Genomic DNA, 18,860 nt, shown 5'->3' with positions numbered 1-18,860 from the left:
ATAATCTTGCCTTTGCAATCATACTTGCAAAAGCTGTGTAAAAGAGGTAAATAAGTAAAGCAAATAGTGGTTTTCCAAGGACCACCAAGCAGGTAGTGTGCAGCGACAGGAGAGGGGAAGCAGTGAGGCAGCAGGGAGGTTGGCATGGTGTGAACATGCCACCTGGAGGAACAGACTGGCTCTGCTGGTGCATTTGTACCATGCCAACCTCACCACCACCTTGCCCTCCCCTTCCTAGTGGGACCCTAGAGGTCCCAAGCCCTAAGGAAGTTAGATTAGCTTCAACCAGAGCCGGGGCCTTTTCAACTCTGGCTCCGGCCTGGTGGAACGCTCTGCCTCATGAGACCAGGGCCCTGCAGGATCTGATTTCTTTCCGCAGGGCCTGTAAGACAGAGTTGTTCCACCTAGTCTTTGGCTTGGAGCCAATTTAATTCCCTCCCCCTCTTTCTTTTTCCTTTCTTCTCCTGTGATGAAGCTGCATTTTAATGTTTCGGTATTTTAATGTTGTATTTTAATCTTGTTTTTAAGTTGTATTCATTCAACTTGTTTTTATTATTGCTTGTTAGCCGCCCTGAGCCCGGCCTTGGCTGGGGAGGGCGGGGTATAAATAAAAAATATTATTATTACTGTCAGAGCCACCCGAGGTCCCAGCTCACAAGAGACCAAAATCCAGTCCAAGTTATATACAAAAGGTTTTATTGAAGAACATTGTTGTCGTTACATCCAAGCTCCGTGGCTCAGCATCTTTTACCCTTAGATGTTTGAAGTCCCCTCTGAGTCAGTCCCGCCCCTGCACCAGCTTAAGAGGCTTGTACTGCTCCACCTTTTCCTCTCCTTCCTTTTCCGCAGGGTCTTCCTGCCCCCCTGTGCTCCCTCCCTTCGGGACTCCCCCGAGGCTGAGTCTTCTGACGCCTGCTCCCCCCTCCTTCGTGCTTTGGGACCAGGCTCCTCCTCAGGGCTCTCCTCATTTCCGCGCGCCTCCACATTTGAACTTGGCGCGCGTACGTTGCCTCTGACCTTCCTTTCGACCGCTACGCCACTCTCGGTACTACACTCCTCCCCCTCCGGCAGGATGTTCTGCTCCGAACTCCTTCCCCTCTCTGCTCCCTGCTCTGCTCTTTCTGACACACTGGTAACTCCACCCCCTTCACTCCGTTCCGACGGAGAGGCCGGTCCCGATCTCCAACCCCCACTGGGGATTCCCTCTTCGTTCCCCTGCTTCTGACTGCTTCCCTCTCTACTGCCCCTTGGCCTGACCAGGGGGGCTCCCTTTTGGGAATCCTCGGATTCACTTGACGGACTCACCGACAACCTCGGGTCATCGTCGTCCTCCTCCTCGTCACCCTGGGACCCCTCCCCCTCGCTCTCTGTCCCTGAAACCCTGACAATTATTATTATTATTATTCCGATAACCCACAGTGATGCTGTTGACAAGAGGTAAGGCAAGTACAGCAAACCATGACGGGTGGAATGTGTCTCACTTCCCGCTCTCTTAAGCACTACACTTCGCCTGCTCTTCTACTAAGAGGATTTTGGTTTGAAGGAACATGGCTCGTGGTGCTGTATAAATATGCCCTGGAGGAATCCTCTCATGAGGCTTACTCATAACATGCGTCGCTCAAACAGACCAGTGTAGAAGGCCATCCATGTTCTCCCTCCATTTCTGGCTAAGACCAAGGAAGCCAGAGAGCTTTGTTCACTACTTGGAAGGTGGGCAGTCCCAGTCTTTCTTTGCTCTTTATATTTGCAATTCAAATGACAGTGGTGAATGTTTACATGCACTCCTTTTCATCCAGAGAAGGGAAAAGACCACAGGAAGAGATGTGACCCATATCCAGTTCACCAGCTGGCCAGACCATGGAGTCCCTGATAATCCCCATCTCCTTCTCAAGCTCCGACGCAGAGTTAACGCTTTCAGCAACTTTTTTAGTGGCCCAGTTGTGGTCCATTGCAGGTAAGAATTAGCTCATCCTCTCTGGTTAACTGAGGCTGGGTCTATAAGTGCAGTAGAATGAAGTGGTAGAATTCTAGACTGTGCTACCTGTATTCAGATGACAACAACAACAACAACAACAACAACCTTATTTATACCCCACCCATCTGGCTGGGTTTCCCAAACCACTCTGGGCAGCTCCCAACAGAATATTAAAAACACGATAAAACATCAAACATTAAAAACTTCCCTAAACAGGGCTGTCTTCAGATGTCTTTTAAAAGTCAGATAGTTGTTTATTTCCTTGACATCTGATGGGAGGGCGTTCCACAGGGCGGCCGCCACTACTGAGAAGGCCCTCTGCCTGGTTCCCTGTCACCTCACTTCTCGCAGTGAGGGAACCACCAGAAGGCCCTCAGAGCTGGACCTCAGTGTCTGGCCTGGGACACTTTGGGATAATAGTTCTGGATGCTCCTCAAACTCCCTGTAAGTAAAGCAGAAACATACACATCAGAGAGAAGGATGCTTTAACACATTCTCCCTGGTATACTAGTTAACTGTATGCAGGGAACTTTTTTCATATACATAGGAGAGTATTCAAAAATGTGATTCTTACTCTGAAACGATGCAAGTCACTTCTGGAATTTTACAGCCTCATTTCCATGTAGTTCTCTTCGCTATCTGCAGTTACAAAGAAAACTGAATCAGAGAACATTATCACGTGTGTACACTTCTGCGAGTGCTGCTATCTAAGGAAACGCATACACACAGAGACACAGATTTTGCCCAGCCCCTCACAATTCTTACTGCTGTTAACCGTACCTATAGGAATGCACATCTGATCTTGGTCAGTGTTTGCTTATTTTCCTCAAATAGCTTTAAAAAGCAAACGTATTTTCCTTAAGTCGCATATCTTACAGCAAAATCCAACATAAGTATGCTGGGAAGAAAGCCCCATTTATGTTCAGTGGCCCTAACTCCCACGTAAGTGTGTACAGGATTGCAGCCACAGTTATTCGCAATGGATTGTTTTCTCTCCTCCTTGTCAGTGCTGGTGTTGGGCGCACTGGAACCTATATTGCAATTGATGCGATGCTGGAGGGGCTAGAGGCTGAAGGAAGAATGGATGTCTATGGCTACATTGTCAAGTTGCGGCGGCAGAGGTGTCTTATGGTGCAGGTGGAGGTATGCTGTCAGAGCTTTGTTTGTTGGCCAAATATACATACTGTATTTTTTCCTCTATAAGACTCACTTTTTCCCTCCTAAAAAGTAAGGGGAAATGTGTGTGCGTCTTATAGAGCGAATGCAGGCTGCGCAGCTATCCCAGAAGGCAGGACAGCAAGAGGGATCGCTGCTTTCTCTGCCCAGTGGTCCCTCTTGTTGTTCTGGCTTCTGGGATTCAGAATATTTTTTTCTTGTTTTCCTCCTCCAAAAACTAGGTGCGTCTTAAGGTCTGGTGCGTCTTATAGAGCGAAAAATACGATATATATATATATATATATATATATATATATATATATATATAACAAAGGATCCACTGTTTCTTGTATGTGATTACTGGAGCCTGTTGATGATCCATCCGGTAGGAAGATTGAGTCACTCAGAAAATATTTTGGTAGGGTAAAAAAAAGGGGGGGTATGGATTCACACTGGGACAGGTGCTGGCATCCCCATATATTGTGGGCCTCTTTTTAAAAAAGTTATTTTCTTAAAGCTTGAAAAACAAAGGAAAAGCAATATACAGAAATGAACATCAAATGTCAAGCATTTTTAACATAAAAACTAAAAGAAAGTAAATAAAGAAAAGAAAAAGACTTCCGTTTCTCCTTCTATCAGCCTGAAAAATGTATGCATAACTCTTGCTCCAGAATAACATCAATCTTCTATTTCCCATAAGCCAACCTCTTTTCAGTCTTCAAACCTAGATATCACAAACTCATTGTCCTTTTGGTGCAAAAAAATCCATAAGAGGTTTCAATCATTAATAAATGTCAACTATGATTTTTTTATATAATTAAGCGTGGCAACTTTGCCATCTCAGCCAAATCCATTAATTTCAATAACCATTCTTCCATAGGAGGTAATAATAAATCCTTTCATATTTGTGCATATGACAATCTTGCCTCTTGATTGGAGCAAGTGGTCCATTGCAGTCCCACCCCTTCTCAGTTATTCCAGCAGTAGTGCATCTCTCTGCTTTCTGGATTTCATGTGATTAGAGTCTAGTAAGCAGCACCCTGCTTTCCATTGGTTGGTGGACAACTAACTGGTACGTACTTTAAAGAGCTCATGTGAGTGGTCCATTCATCTGTATGGCATGACCACACAAGATGGCAATTCCCCAAGTGCTACAGAAACAAATGTGGAAGGATGTCTTCAAAGCAGGGATGGGAGGAGATTTTCTCTTCCTGAGACAATAGGCTCTTCTTTGAAATTTGCACTTCTCCCAATTCCCCCAGCACCAAATTATGTATATAGTGTGCCTATATTAGTAAGGATAACAGCAGGGAAAATAGCATACAAATGTCACCTACAGCCCTGCCCTTTCCTAGATTAAAGGGGTGCGTGCATGTTGTTTTTGTTTGTCATTTTGGTATGTATTTTTGTGTGTTGTTTAAATTGTAAACCACCCTGTGATCTTTGGATGAAGGGTGGTATAGAAATCTAAATAATAATAATAATAACAATAATAATAATAATTAGGAGAAATTCACAGTAAGCTGGTGCGGAAATGCGAACTGAATTTAAGATGAATTTAAGAATAGAGAAATGAGCAAGACTACCCCAAAGTACACACTTGGGCCTTACGGAAAGTGCAACCTTATCTAGAGCAAGTCATCCTAGCCTACAGAGGCATCAACTCAAAGAGCCTCTGTCTTGTCAGGATTCAGTCTCTATTTGCCCTGTATAATGTTGTAGTCATGGAATTATACCTACATTTCTTTTAACTGCAATTTTTCCATCCTGCACCTGGAATCCTGGGGAACATTAGTCACAGTACATCTTGATCCATCAAGCTTTGGTTGAATACATCCAGTTTGGCGAAACAGAGGTCAATATCCCAGAACTACACAACTGCCTCAATTACCTGAAGAAGCGAGATCCTGCCAGTGACCCATCTCCACTGGAAGCTGAATTCCAGGTAAATTGCTCTGAATACAACCCTCTGCCTCTCAACAGCTTATTGTGGGCCCATTTCATTTTGTTCCTCCTAGACTGAAGTTGGGAAGATGATTGCGGAGCAAAACTATGTAGCGTAAAGAGAGAAGAATGCTGAGTGATTATTTAGCATTTCTACTTAATAATCTCTTCCATGTTTAATTTCTTTAGCGACTGCCTTCATACAGGAATTGGCAGACACAGAGAGCAGCTAACAGAGATGAAAATAAAAGTAAAAATCGGAGTTCCACAGTCCTTCCATGTGAGTATTTGAGGAGGCAGAAATAACTGTAGATTTCACACACTTGGTTTCTGTGACAGGGGGTTGACATTAACTCCTTGGAAACTATCTAAATGGCAGCCTTTGTTCTGGCTTTCTTGCCATGCAGATGACTATAACAGAGTTCTGTTCAAGTGTGAAGAGGAGGGCAGCCGAGAGAGTGAGCACGATTCCAACGATGAGGATTCAGATGAGGAGAGTGAATGCGAGGAGCCCAACAAATATATCAATGCTTCCTACATAACTGTATGTATGTTTGGATAACATAATCCGTCTCATAGATTTTAAGTCACATTAAGTCACATAACTATTGTCCATTGGACTAGCGTTGTGTTTTGGCCACAAGTAAAGTCATTTTAGGGACGTGGGTGGCGCTGTGGATTAAACCACAAAGCCTAGGACTTGCCGATCAGAAGGTCGGCGGTTCGAAACCCCGTGACAGGGTGAGTTCCCGTTGCTCGGTCCCAGCTCCTGCCAACCTAGCAGTTCGAAAGCACATCAAAGTGCAAGTAGATAAATAGGTACTGCTCCGGCGGGAAGGTAAACGGCATTTCTGTGCGCTGCTCTGGTTCGCCAGAAGCTGCTTAGTCATGTTGGCCACATGACCCAGAAGCTGTACGCTGGCTCCCTCGGCCAATAAAGCAAGATGAGCGCCGCAACGCCAGAGTCGACCACGACTGGACCTAATGGTCAGGGGTCCCTTTACCTTTACCTTTTGAAGTCATTTTAACCACAGAACCAGTTTTTAAGTAGCAGCCAAGAGATGAGGTCTGGGTTTTGGTTTGCATTTTAAATGCCAGCTTTATAGCCAAGGTTCCATTTCAGCTGCACAAAATGTTAAGTTATTATCACTTAGTTTTTCAAAACTAAACCACAACGTGCCATTAAAAAATAAATAAAACTAATGGCGACTAAATGCCTGACATGCAAATGAAGATGCAGAACAATATGTAAGTTTTTAAATGTTTTCTACTGATCTCTCCCGAGTGAACTACAGATGACTATTCAGCTGTTGCCCTGAATTTGGTTTATATCACACAATTAAAAGATTGGGTTTCCCCCTTAACTTGGTATGAAATCAATCTCTGTGTGGCGTCATGCATCCCACCACCCATTTATCTGCAACAAATTCAGGTCTCTCTCTCTCTCCTTTTTTAAAGGGCTACTGGCTTCAAAATGCAATGATAGCAACCCAAGGGCCTCTCCCAGAAACCATTGGTGACTTCTGGAACATGGTGTATCAAAGAAAAGTGAAAGTTATCGCTATGCTGACGGAGCTGAAAGATGACACACAGGTTAGTCTTTGTGAGTCTGCAATAGGGTGTCTCCTCCTGTTGTTGTTTAGCCGTTTAGTCGTGTCCGACTCTTCGTCACCCCATAGACCAGAGCACACCAGGCACTCCTGTCTTCCACTGCCTCCCGCAGTTTGGTCATACTTAGGTTTGTGGCTTCGAGAACACTGTCCAACCATCTCGTCCTCTGTCGTCCCCTTCACCTTGTGCCCTCCATCTTCCCCCACATCAGGGTCTTTTCCCGAGAGTCTTCTCTTCTCATGAGGTGGCCAAAGTATTGGAGCCTCAGCTTCATGATCTGTCCTTCCAGTGAGCACTCAGGGCTGATTTCCTTAAGAATGGATACGTTCTTAAGGACCATAATTCAAAAGCATCAATTCTTTGGCGATCAGCCTTCTTTATGGTCCAGCTCTCACTTCTATACATCACTACTCGGAAAACCATGGCTTTAACTATATGGACCTTTGTTGGTAAGGTGATGTCTCTGCTTTTTGAGATGCTGTCTAGGTTTGCCATCGCCTTTCTCCCAAGTAGCAGGCGTCTTTTAATTTCGTGACTGCTGTCACCATCTGCAGTGATCATGGAGCCCAAGAAAGTAAAATCTCTCACTGCCTCCATTTCTTCCCCTTCTATTTGCCAGGAGGTGATGGGACCAGTGGCCATGAGCTTCATTTTTTTGATGTTGAGCTTCAGACCATATTTTGCGCTCTCCTCTTTCACCCTCATTGAAAGGTTCTTTAATTCCTCCTCACTTTCTGCCATCAAGGTTGTGTCATCTGCATATCTGAGGTTGTTGATATTTCTTCCGGCAATCTTAATTCTGGTTTGGGATTCATCCAGCCCAGCCTTTCGCATGATGAATTCTGCATATAAGTTAAATAAGCAGGGAGACAATATACAGCCTTGCCGTACTCCTTTCCCAATTTTAACCAATCAGTTGTTCCATATCCAGTTCTGACTGTAGCTTCTTGTCCCACATAGAGATAGGAGACAGATGAGGTGATCAGGCACTCCCAATTTTTTAAGAACTTGCCATAGTTTGCTGTGGTCGACACAGTCAAAGGCTTTTGCGTAGTCAATGAAGCAGAAGTAGATTTCTTTCTGGAACTCTCCAGCTTTCTCCATAATCCAGCGCATGTTTGCAATTTGGTCTCTGGTTCCTCTGCCCCTTCGAAATCCAGCTTGCACTTCTCGGAGTTCCTGGTCCACATACTGCTTAAGCCTGCCTTGTAGAATTTTAAGCATAACCTTGCTAGCGTGTGAAATGAGTGCAATTGTGCGGTAGTTGGAGTATTCTTTGGCTCTTCCCTTCTTTGGGATTGGAATGTAGACTGATCTCCAATCCTCTGGCCACTGCTGAGTTTTCCAAATTTGCTGGCATATTGAGTGTAGCACCTTAACAGCATCATCTTTTAAAATTTTAAATAGTTCAGCTGGAATATCATCACTTCCACTGGCCTTGTTATTTGCAGTGCTTTCTAAGGCCCATTTGACTTCACTCTCCAGGATGTCTGGCTCAAGGTCAGCAACCACACTACCTGGGGTATACGAGACATCCATTTCTTTCTGGTATAGTTCCTCTGTGTATTCTTGCCACCTCTTCTTGATATCTTCTGCTTCTGTTAGGTCCTTTCCACTTTTGTCTTTTATTATGGAAATCTTTGTATGAAATGTTCCTTTCATATCTCCAATTTTCTTGAACAGGTCTCTGGTTTTTCCCATTCTATTGTTTTCCTCTATTTCTTTGCATTGCTCATTTAAGAAGGCCTTCTTGTCTCTCCTTGCTATCATATCTCCAATTTTCTTGAACAGGTCTCTGGTTTTTCCCATTCTATTGTTTTCCTCTATTTCTTTGCATTGCTCGTTTAAGAAGGCCTTCTTGTCTCTCCTTGCTATTTTTTGGAAATCTGCATTCAATTTCCTGTATCTTTCACTATCTCCCTCGCATTTTGCTTGCCTTCTCTCCCCCGCTATTTGTAAGGCCTTGTTGGACAGCCACTTTGCTTTCTTGCATTTCCTTTTCATTGGGATGGTTTTAGTTGCTGCCTCTTGTATAATGTTATGAGCCTCCATCCATAGTTCTTCAGGCACTCTGTCTACCAAATATAAATCCTTAAACCTGTTCCTCACTTCCACTGTGTATTCATAAGGGATTTGACTTAGATTGTATCTTACCGGCCCAGTGGTTTTTCCTACTTTCTTCAGTTTAAGCTTGAATTTTGCTATAAGAAGCTGATGATCTGAGCCACAATCAGCTCCAGGTCTTGTTTTTGCTGACTGTATAGAGCTTCTCCATCTTTGGCTGCAGAGAATATAATCAATCTGATTTCGATGCTGTCCATCTGGTGATGTCCATGTGTAGAGTCGTCTCTTGTGTTGTTGGGAAAGAGTGTTTGTGATGACCAGCTTGTTCTCTTGGCAGAACTCTATTAGCCTTTGCCCTGCTTCGTTTTGAACTCCAAGGCCAAACTTGCCAGTTGTTCCTTTTATCTCTTGACTCCCTACTTTAGCATTCCAATCCCCTATAACGAGAAGAACATCCTTCTTTGGTGTCATTTCTATAAGGTGTTGTAAGTCTTCATAGAATTGGTCAATTTCAGTTTCTTCAGCACCAGTGGTTGGTGCATAAACTTGGATTACTGTGATGTTAAGAGGTCTGCCTTGGATTCGTATCGAGATCATTCTATCATTTTTGAGATTGCATCCTAGTACAGCTTTTGCTACTCTTTTGTTGACTATGAGGGCCACTCCATTTCTTTTACGGGATTCTTGCCCACAGTAGTAGATATGATGGTCGTCCAAGCTGAATTCGCCCATTCCCGTCCATTTTAGTTCACTGATGCCCAGGATGTCAATATTTATTCTTGCCATCTCATTTTTGACCACATACAACTTACCAAGGTTCATGGTTCTTACATTCCAGATTCCTATGCAATATTTTTCTTTACAGCATTGGACTTTCCTTTCGCTTCCAGGCATATCCGCAACTGAGCGTCCTTTCGGCTTTGGCCCAGCCGCTTCATCAGCTCTGAATCTACTTGTACTTGTCCTCCCCTCTTCCTCAGTAGCATGTTGGACGCCTTCTGACCTGAGGGGCTCATCTTCCAGCGTCATAACTTGTATATGCCTGTTGTCTTTGGCCATGGAGTTTTCTTGGCAAGGATACTGGAGTGGCTTGCCGGTTCCTGCTCCAGGTGGATCACGTTTGGTCAAAACTCTCCACTATGACCTGTCCATCTTGGGTGGCCCTGCATGGCATAGCTCATAGCTTCTCTGAGTTATTCAAGCCCCTTTGCCACGGCAAGGCAGTGATCCATGAAGGGGGTCTCCTCCTAAGAAATACAAAAACTCATTTTTTTTCTTCTACTCTCACCAAGGGCTTTTGCTTGTCTTTTGGGACCAACAGCAATGGAATACTGATTTGACACTCTCTTCTCTTCTTTCCAAGTGCATCCCTACATCTTCAATGCTACAGTGCTGGGAACCAGTGATTTTTTTTTTGGCTTTTCTTCGTTTTCTAGGAATTCTCTGCACAGTACTGGGGAGACGAAAAGAGGACCTATGATGGTATTGCGGTTGAACTGAAGGATGTCAACCATTGTTCCAGTTATACTGTCCGTACCTTTGATGTAACACACGTGAAGGTAAATTCACAAGGACTAGATTTCTTTCCAATTTCCCCTTTTTGTTTCACTTTCAAAAAATTAAGAGAGAAAATGAAAAGGGCTGCAATTCACCTCCACTTTTTCCTGTGTGCTTGGCTGTTGCATTTGTAATATAATTATGCCATTCTGAACCATATTTCTGACTTTGCAATAACAAAATAGGGGCATACCTGAGCCATAGTCTCATTCCTTACACCTGCCAGGCATTTGTCTTGTGACGTGGAAGCTGCTCTCTATGGTGAGATGCCACACCACATTGGCAATGCCTAAATGCAAAAGCCATCTGGGACACACAAAGCGTGTTCTCCCTCATGGAGAGCACGTGTTGCGGTGGGGTCTGCCAGGCCACCCCTCGGTTGCTAGGCAGGGTTATAAAGATGGCTTGGGGCAATGATTGGATGGTTGGGTTGTAGGGGTAATTTCTATGTTGCCAATTTGGTCGGAGGGATCAAAGCTTTTATGTTCTGTGCACGTGGCTTTGAGCTTTCTCTTTTGCTGTGTGCACCGGATCACCCGCCCTAATTTCAGGAGTTTTGCGCTGACCTTGCTATGCCTGTCATGAGGTCGTCTGCTTTTGGGGCAGGGGCCTGGTAGAAATTTTGTCCATCTGGCTGATTGGCTGGGCCATTTGGTTTTTGACTACTGCGTAGCAAATCGTCACAACTTGTAAGGTTGTGGCATTGGTTATCAATTGGTTGGAGGAGGGGTTAGAATTGGCTATGCCTTCCCCTCCAATGCTGCTGCAGAAAGGGAATTCCATTAAAGGAATCCAGGGGCTTGCTGTGCTTTCGTCCAAATCCCTGGAATGGGGCTAGGGCCAGCAAGCCCCGGGGAGCATACGGGGAGAGGTGAGGGCCTGTGGCTCACCTCCATTTCTCCCCAACATTGTTTTCCCTTACTGGCTTTCGCTGGAATCCAGAAGTCAGTTCTATCCCCAGGTGGGGGGACAGATATTCTTAACCAATGCCTAAGCAACCACTCACATTTATGTATTTGAATAAAGTTGTGGCCAAAATTATGCCAAAAACCTTAAACAAAATTCTGTGTGAGTTGTGAGTTATTTGGTGGGTGGCTTGGGGACCTCAACACATAAAGGATGTGGCTGTTGAGGTCCTGCCTGTGCAGCTTCCTCTAGGTATCTGGTTGGCCACTGTGAAAACAGGAAGCTGGACCTGATGGTCCTTGGCTCGATCCCATTCAGCTGGGATTATTTTATGTCCTGATGCTCCATTGGTTCCACAAGGAATGGAGGCAGATCAAGTTAGAAAGAGAGTTTTGAAAGTGGTAGTCAACATTTTCAGACATTCTTTTAACAGCTGTCTACAACGTGGGACCTATTCTTCAACTTAATTATGTGAAACAGTATAAAGCAATAGAAGAAACAGAATGACGGTACTCTAGACTATCAGAAGTGAACCTGCCTTCTCGCTGACTTTAGATTTCTGGAGAAAGAGTCTCTCTACTTCCATGTTACCCATATACAGACAGCAATAACAACTTTAAAGCATAGCTGATTACTTTTCAGAAGCCATTTGCGCCCCAGGTAGAATTCCCAAAGAGGTTTTCTTTCTTCTTTTAGAAAAGAGAGACATTTGGTAGAGCTTTCTTCAGATATTTCCCACCGTTTTTCTTTATGTCCCAAAATGACACTATGTCTGGGACATTGGGTAGGAAGCAAAATGGGAATTAGGCTTTCTGCTGCTGCTGCTGGCATTAGTAGCAAAAAAGAAAAGAAAAAGGGAATGTGTGAGAAATAAGCTTTGCAAGGACCACTGCTAATGGTGAACCCCATAGCCAACAAGTGCTTGGAGAATGTCTCCTCTCTATAGAGAAATTCTTTGGCCACAAATAGGATTCGGAGGGGGCCATCTATGCATAGATAAGGAACAGCAGGGCAATTTTTTTAACGTAATAAACCTGGCCATGTAACTATGAAATTAAAAATCACCCCTTTAGATGGCAGTTCCCCAGAATCTTACTATAACCATAGGTTTTGGGTGATCTATGAAATCTTTTGAGGCTTCTTGCTTATCAGTCTTCTTAAGGAGAGAAAGCCACTTCCGACGTAGAAAGGAGGTGGGGTTGCGGGCTTCAGCCTCCCACCATGCGTGTGGGGAATGGCTCTCAGCCTCCATGCGATTGAGGGAATCCCAGATTGCGTCATCCCCTGGCCAGCCAATTGGCTGGCCTGGGGGGCGTGGCCTGCTCCATTTAATGCAGGGGCGGCCTGGGGTCTCCCTCTTTGCCACTCCCAGCTACTCCAGTTTCCCACCCTCCCGCCGTTTAAGGTTTTTTTTTCATCTTTGACCTTGCTATGGACCTCAGTTGGTTGCCATTAAGGAGCCTGGTAGGAATTTTTCCACTTGGCAAATTGGCACCACTTGGCAAATTGGCACCTTGTAGCAAATCGTCACAACGTCCTTGGTATTGGCAGTTAGGCATTGGTATTGTTATTGTTATGTAGATGGAAGAGGGGAGGAAGTGTCATCACCTCCCCCACATATCGAAGGGTAGTCCGATAAAGGATCCCAGGGGGCGTGGCCCTGTCCGAAGCCTATGGAGGGGAGTTCCTAGGTGATGTGCATCAGCAGGACTCCCCCTACTGGTGGCTAACCCTTCCCGGACTTGAAGCGAACAGGCTGAAGCCGGATAGTCGGTTAGGACCAATGCCTAAGCCAATACCGCTCATCACCTGTAACCAATAAAGTTGTGGCCATATTTAGCCCATTAACCTTAAATATCTGTGTCATGTATCTTTATTTCCACTGGGGGGAGGCGGAAACTCGCCATGCAATGGTGGATTAGCTCAATATCTCTGGAACAAATCCCCAGGTATCTTTCTGCACAGGAGTGCAATGAATTTCATTCTCTAAATGGTTCTCAGCCAAATAACTTCTATTCCCTCCGGGTTTGTTTTGTCATCTTTTGAAAAACCTCCCCTTTTATCTGTTTCTTGCAGAGGAAAGAAACCCGAAAAGTGTTTCAGTACCAGTACCATAAATGGAAAACCTTTGTTCTACCAGAGAACCCCAAAAGCCTAGTCACCATGATCCAGGACCTTAAACAGAAGCTCCCACCACCAGATGTAATAGCTGAAGCAAATATGCGGAGCAGCAATGTCCCCCTTGTTGTTCACTGCTGGTAGGTGTAAACTTTGGAGATATCGCAACATGCTCTGAGGCTTGATTTCCATTTTTTCCTCTCCAATTTCTCTCATCATTCTATATATTGTATGGAATTCGGTTTGATTTGTCTGCAATAAGTCCAGAACTGTCGTCTCTTTGGTTTGGGCTGGGTCACACTGTACATCTTCATACCTTGTGGTCACACCTGGAAGATTATAATTCTATGTGCCCTGCCCCCTGCATCCCTCGTAAGGTAAGAATAAGCATGGGCAGTGGGTTTATTGTGATGGTATTCACTGGCATGGAGTACCATCGCCTCTTTTTGTTTTTTCTCAAGGCAGCCATTTTGTACTGGCGCCCACAGCACTGTTATCATAATATGAGTTCCAGAACCTCATTTTTTTTCTTTAAAAGGACTGAGTGCAGATCTTTTGACCCCCTCCTCTGGCAACCTACACAGAATTTTGCTTGATGGTTGCCATTAATTTGATTTTAATTAATTTTATAATGAATGTTTTTAGAATGTTGAACTATTTTGACTGTCGTTAGCCGCCTTGAGCCCAGCTTCGGCTGGGGAGGGCGGGATATAAATAAAATTTATTATTATTATTATTATTATTATTATTATTATTATTATTATTATTATTATTTTAAGGCTGATCTCACTGGTTACATAAGCTAAGATAAGCAGAAATTTCTCAGAATGTATTTTGCTGAGATAATTCCCAAGATTTTTCTTTTCCCCCTCACCCTCCTTACTAGAAAAAGAAGGCCACTTTTAGCTTAGCTCACACAGAAACCTCAGTGAGGGGCTTTTTGACATCCCAAATGTCATTGGAAAATGCCAGAATCTGCTGTGCTGTGTTAGGCTACAGGTGCAGCCAGTAAGAAGATGCGACAGTAACACTCTGTGTTGGCCATACTAGACAAATGGTTTTCATTTCTCATCTTGAAAATGTGTTTAGGTATTCCATGCTGCAAAATAAAATATATAATTTAACGTTCTTTCAATAACTGGCTATATCCTTTGATGTTCATATTTCAGGCTTTGACCTGAAAAGAATTAATAAAATAAAATGTGATCTCATCCAGGTCACAGTCCTTACTAACTTAACCGAGTTACATTACTGACATTGTACTTTGGCTTGTAATGACTACATGTGGCAAGATGCTACAGCAAGCCTTGAGACTGTGCTTAGTCTATTCCTGCTCTGTATGAAATATCATGATTCCTTGTATTTCCAATATTCTGCCATTGAGTACCATTGCATTTGTAGCCAAAAAGCTTGGTCTAAGTTCAAGAAGATCAATGTTTGCAGAAATATAACTATTTGTTGGGGAGATACCCCAAAACAACCTAATGACGCCTGAGCAAAGCTTCGTGGCCACTAAATGCTGATTGTTGAGATGGAAATGCAGAAAATGCGTGGTTGTGGCAGTCATAGTGTCCGCAATATTTGGCTACAGCTCCCACTTGTATCGTACTATTTCAGAGCATTGCTGAACTTTCTGTCATATTGCTTCTGTAGACTAACACTGTTGATTTCCTGGAACATCATTTTGTAGTGATGGTGCCCAGCAAACAGGAGTATTCTGTGCTTTGCTGAATCTCTTGGAAAGTGCAGAGACTGAAGGCGTAATAGATGTTTTCCAAACCGTGAAATCTCTCCGTCGAGCCCGGCCAGCAATGATTTCCTCTTTTGTAAGTGGATCAAACTAAGTTGAATTGTTATTTGGGAATAATACTACAGATATCACTGCAGTTCAGCAGGCGGATTGAGCATTTCTTTCTTTCTTTCTTTCTTTCTTTCTTTCTTTCTTTCTTTCTAATAATAATAATAAATTATTTATATCCCGCCCTCCCCAGCCGAAGCCGGGCTCAGAGCAGCTTTCTTTAATCAATTAATTAAAATATTCACATCCTACTTTTTAAAGTAAACAATTTAAGGTGGCTAGCAAAACTTCGCTTAAAACAATTAAAATAGAATAATTAAATGCGAGTGCAGTGAAAATGCAGACTAGCTCTGTCGGTTTAAGTAATTAAGTACTGTGCTTTAATGTTGAAACCCCATATTTTTTAATGCTATAGATCAGGCATGTCCAACTCCTAAGAGACTGCGATCTGCTGCCACTATAAAAAAAACTGGCAGTGATCTCCCTATTGGATTGACCAAAGTTGTTGAGCTTGCCTGCTATAGATCAAACAATGCTAGATTAATTCAGGGAAAGTTGGTAGTGAGAGCCAAGCTGTCTTTCAAAGAGCCGTATCTGCCATTGTTTAAGGAACCCGTGATAAGCTTCCCAGGAACTTGGGCGCCCTGTAGTTTCATTTGATAAAACCCACTGTTTTACACCAGCAGAATTTGATGCTAAGAAGCCCAGCAACCACACTTTGCCTGTCTCCCAGCCTTCGTGCCCCTGCTCAGGGAAACCACTTGAGATAAGAAGAACAGTATAGGACACTGTTGTGCCGATAGTCATTCTGCTTTCTCTTTTCCTTCTTTGAATCCCTTCCTTTTTAGGAGGATTATCAGTTTTTGTATGATGCTATTGCCAGCGTGTATCCCGCCCAGAATGGACAACTGCAAAAAAACCAAGAACACAAAGTGAATATTCCAAATGATGTAAAGGAAGACGAAGGGGCTAACTCTGTTACCCTTGATCTCTGCCTTCCAGTCCAGACAAGTGGGAATAATGCGGAAAAGCACGAAGAATCTAAAACAAAGGATGGATCAAGAGAAGCAGAAGGTTCTTCCAATGGACCCATAAACCCAATTTTAACTGAAATAGCGTAAAAGCTTATTCTTCCCTTCAAGGCTTCTGTACGTCCCACAGATGGTTCATTCAGCAGCAAATGTTGGGGGAATGTTCTCTCTCACCACACAATCCCAAACTCTTGTTTTCTTTAGAGAAAGGTGTGTTGTTTTTTTAATGAACTCCTGAAAAGATTGTTTCCCCGCAAAGGTACGCAATAGGTCACTTGAAACTTGTAGATAGCTTCAGCATACTGTGAATTGTGCATGTGTGTTTGTGTGTAGAGTCGCCATCTTTAATCGTTTGATGATATTTGCACTCTTTGGGGAGGGGTGTGGTGTTTTTGTTTTTTTTAATTGTATAGTATCAAGCTCTTTATTTTCTTTTTTACAAGTTGGTATTTTACATAGCACTGAAAGAGGAAAGGAAATCTTAACTTGTTTGTGTTTGTTTTGACAAAAGGGAAAATCGCTAGCACAGTTTAGATACGTATCACCAGTCATATGCAACTACAGATTTAAATGTACAGGCAGATAGCCAAAGTAAAGTGCAACATTTCTAGATTAAAGAGACACTTAAGACAAGGTTGGGATATGGCAGAAGAAAGTGAAGATCAAAGTGTGTGGCGGTGGGGAGGTTAGGTTTAGAAAATTACACTGGGCACCCCTAGATACTTGTTCTTTGTTGGTGTCTGTCTGTCTTGGGAGACAATGGAGATGAATTCACCTTTGGGGGTGAAGTTAAACTATTGGAAGGTTGAAGCTGTAGAGACTGATACAGGAGAGAAATATAACAGCTGGGGTACATGAAGGTGTAAATTATATGCTGTTTGGGGAATATGCCCTCCAGTGAGCAGATGGTAGCATTGGTGCATACGCAGCACAATGCCCATTGTAGACATTGAGCATTTTCTGATACTGAAGTAACCATACTGCTGCAAGATCCTATTTTTACAAGACTTGCATTTCTCCAACCCGCCTCAAGATGTCACTGTGTTCATAGATATCCAACTGACTGTTCCCCTTACGATGTGCAAAAAGGTTTCTTCTAAGTTATGAACACTGAATGTTTTGCAATTTGCTAGACGGATGTCAGTCAGTTTACTTGGTTTCCACATGTTATCACACCTGAAATATTACAAACACACACACACACAAACACACAAACACAGAGAGTTTTCTCTGGCTTGAATGAAGCTTTTCTTAAAATAGGTTTTCTTTTTATTCTTGTATATGCTACTCTTTCTGAAATTACGCAAATTTTATATGAAAATAACTTTTATATGTTTTATTTCTATTTCTACTTTGAAATAAAAATAATATATCAGATAAAAATAACCCCTCAGAAATTATTCTGAGGCATAGAAAAGGTTTGGCATCATTGTAATAAACAAGGTGGGTTGTAAAACACACACACACACATTACAGGTCATCCTAAATTGATGTCTTCTGCAACACAAAATGTATGGTTTTCAGAGCCAAACTACATAGATGTTACAAGGTTATTAGCATTTATTAGTCACTCAAAGCAGCTTACAAAAAGTTGTAGTGTGGGCTGTACAATTCGTATTTGTGGCACTTAGGAAAACGAATAGTATGAGCGGCGCTCATCTTGCTTTCAGGCCAAGGGAGCTGGTATTTGTCCATGAACAGCTTTCCGGGTCATGTGGCCAGCATGACTAAACTGCTTCTGGTGCAACAGAACACCATGACGAAAGCCAGAGCTCACGGAAATGCCGTTTACCTTCCCACTGCAGTGGTACCCATTTGTCTACTCGCACTTGCATGCTTTCGAACTTCTTGGTTGGCAGGATCTGGGACAGAGCAACGGGAGCTCACTTGGTTGCAGGGATTCGAACCACTGATCAGCAAGCCCAAGAGGTTCAGTGGTTTAGACCACAGCGCCACCTGTGCCTCTTGTATCTAAGCCTAAATTACTGCAGACACAAGGTTACATTTTTCCTTCTACAGATGGTGTGCATTACTCCAGCACTTATGCAAGTCAGATTGCTATTATGATGGTGATGATGATGATTATGCTTCCCTTAATGTTCTTGATATTTGCCATGAGCAGAAAGTAAAATATGAATGTAGGCTTCTGGTATAAAGGTAAAGGTAAAGGGACCCCTGACAGTTAAGTCGAGTCATGAACGACTCTGGGGTTGCGGCGCTCATCTCGCTTTACAGGCCAAGGGAGCCAGCGTTTGTCCACTCTGCAGACAGTTTTTCCAGGTCATGAGGCCAGCATGACTAAGTCGCTTCTGGCACAATGGAACACCAAACCAGAGCAGCACACAGAAACGTCGTTTACCTTCCTGCCGGAGCGGTACCTATTAATCTACTTGCACTTTGGGGCATGCTTTCGAACTGCTAGGTTGGCAGGAGCTGGGACCAAGCAACGGGAGCTCATGAATGTAGGCCTCCGGGCATAGGGCAGTGTATAATTTGAATAAATAAAGAATAAATAAAATAAAACTTAGGGGGAAATTGGTGTCAACTCGGGTTCCCCTACATGGAAAACATCTTCACTAGCCCTGACCTCCATCCAGTGCTAAGAAGAGGTAGGACACCAAACATCACAGCTTGTCTAATAATTACTTTATGGTAATTTTCTCTGGGTCCATCTCAGGTAGGGATGTGTGACAGAGAATTG

At 43.4% G+C, this 18,860-nt stretch overlaps 1 protein-coding gene across 4 annotated transcripts in view; it reads left to right on the top strand.

Annotated features, from left to right (window-relative positions):
* PTPRC (protein tyrosine phosphatase receptor type C) overlaps window positions 1-17,615 on the top strand; it is an 87,746-nt gene extending 70,131 nt beyond the window's left edge. For all 4 annotated transcript variants that reach the window (XM_083745313.1, XM_083745312.1, XM_083745311.1 and 1 more), the window contains 10 exons: window positions 1,797-1,954; window positions 2,983-3,118; window positions 4,926-5,075; window positions 5,264-5,354; window positions 5,482-5,618; window positions 6,533-6,667; window positions 10,186-10,308; window positions 13,289-13,470; window positions 15,021-15,156; window positions 15,977-17,615. In XM_083745313.1, the coding sequence (XP_083601439.1) occupies window positions 1,797-1,954; window positions 2,983-3,118; window positions 4,926-5,075; window positions 5,264-5,354; window positions 5,482-5,618; window positions 6,533-6,667; window positions 10,186-10,308; window positions 13,289-13,470; window positions 15,021-15,156; window positions 15,977-16,249 (1,521 nt within the window). In that variant the 3' untranslated portion in view covers window positions 16,250-17,615. The remainder of the gene's footprint in view (window positions 1-1,796; window positions 1,955-2,982; window positions 3,119-4,925; window positions 5,076-5,263; window positions 5,355-5,481; window positions 5,619-6,532; window positions 6,668-10,185; window positions 10,309-13,288; window positions 13,471-15,020; window positions 15,157-15,976) is intronic.
* The last annotated feature ends 1,245 nt before the right edge of the window (window positions 17,616-18,860 follow it).

The sequence above is a fragment of the Podarcis gaigeae genome, assembly GCF_964106915.1.
Source record: "Podarcis gaigeae genome assembly, chromosome: 6".
Classification (NCBI taxonomy): domain Eukaryota; kingdom Metazoa; phylum Chordata; class Lepidosauria; order Squamata; family Lacertidae; genus Podarcis; species Podarcis gaigeae.
This window is presented reverse-complemented; position numbering and strand designations above follow the sequence as displayed.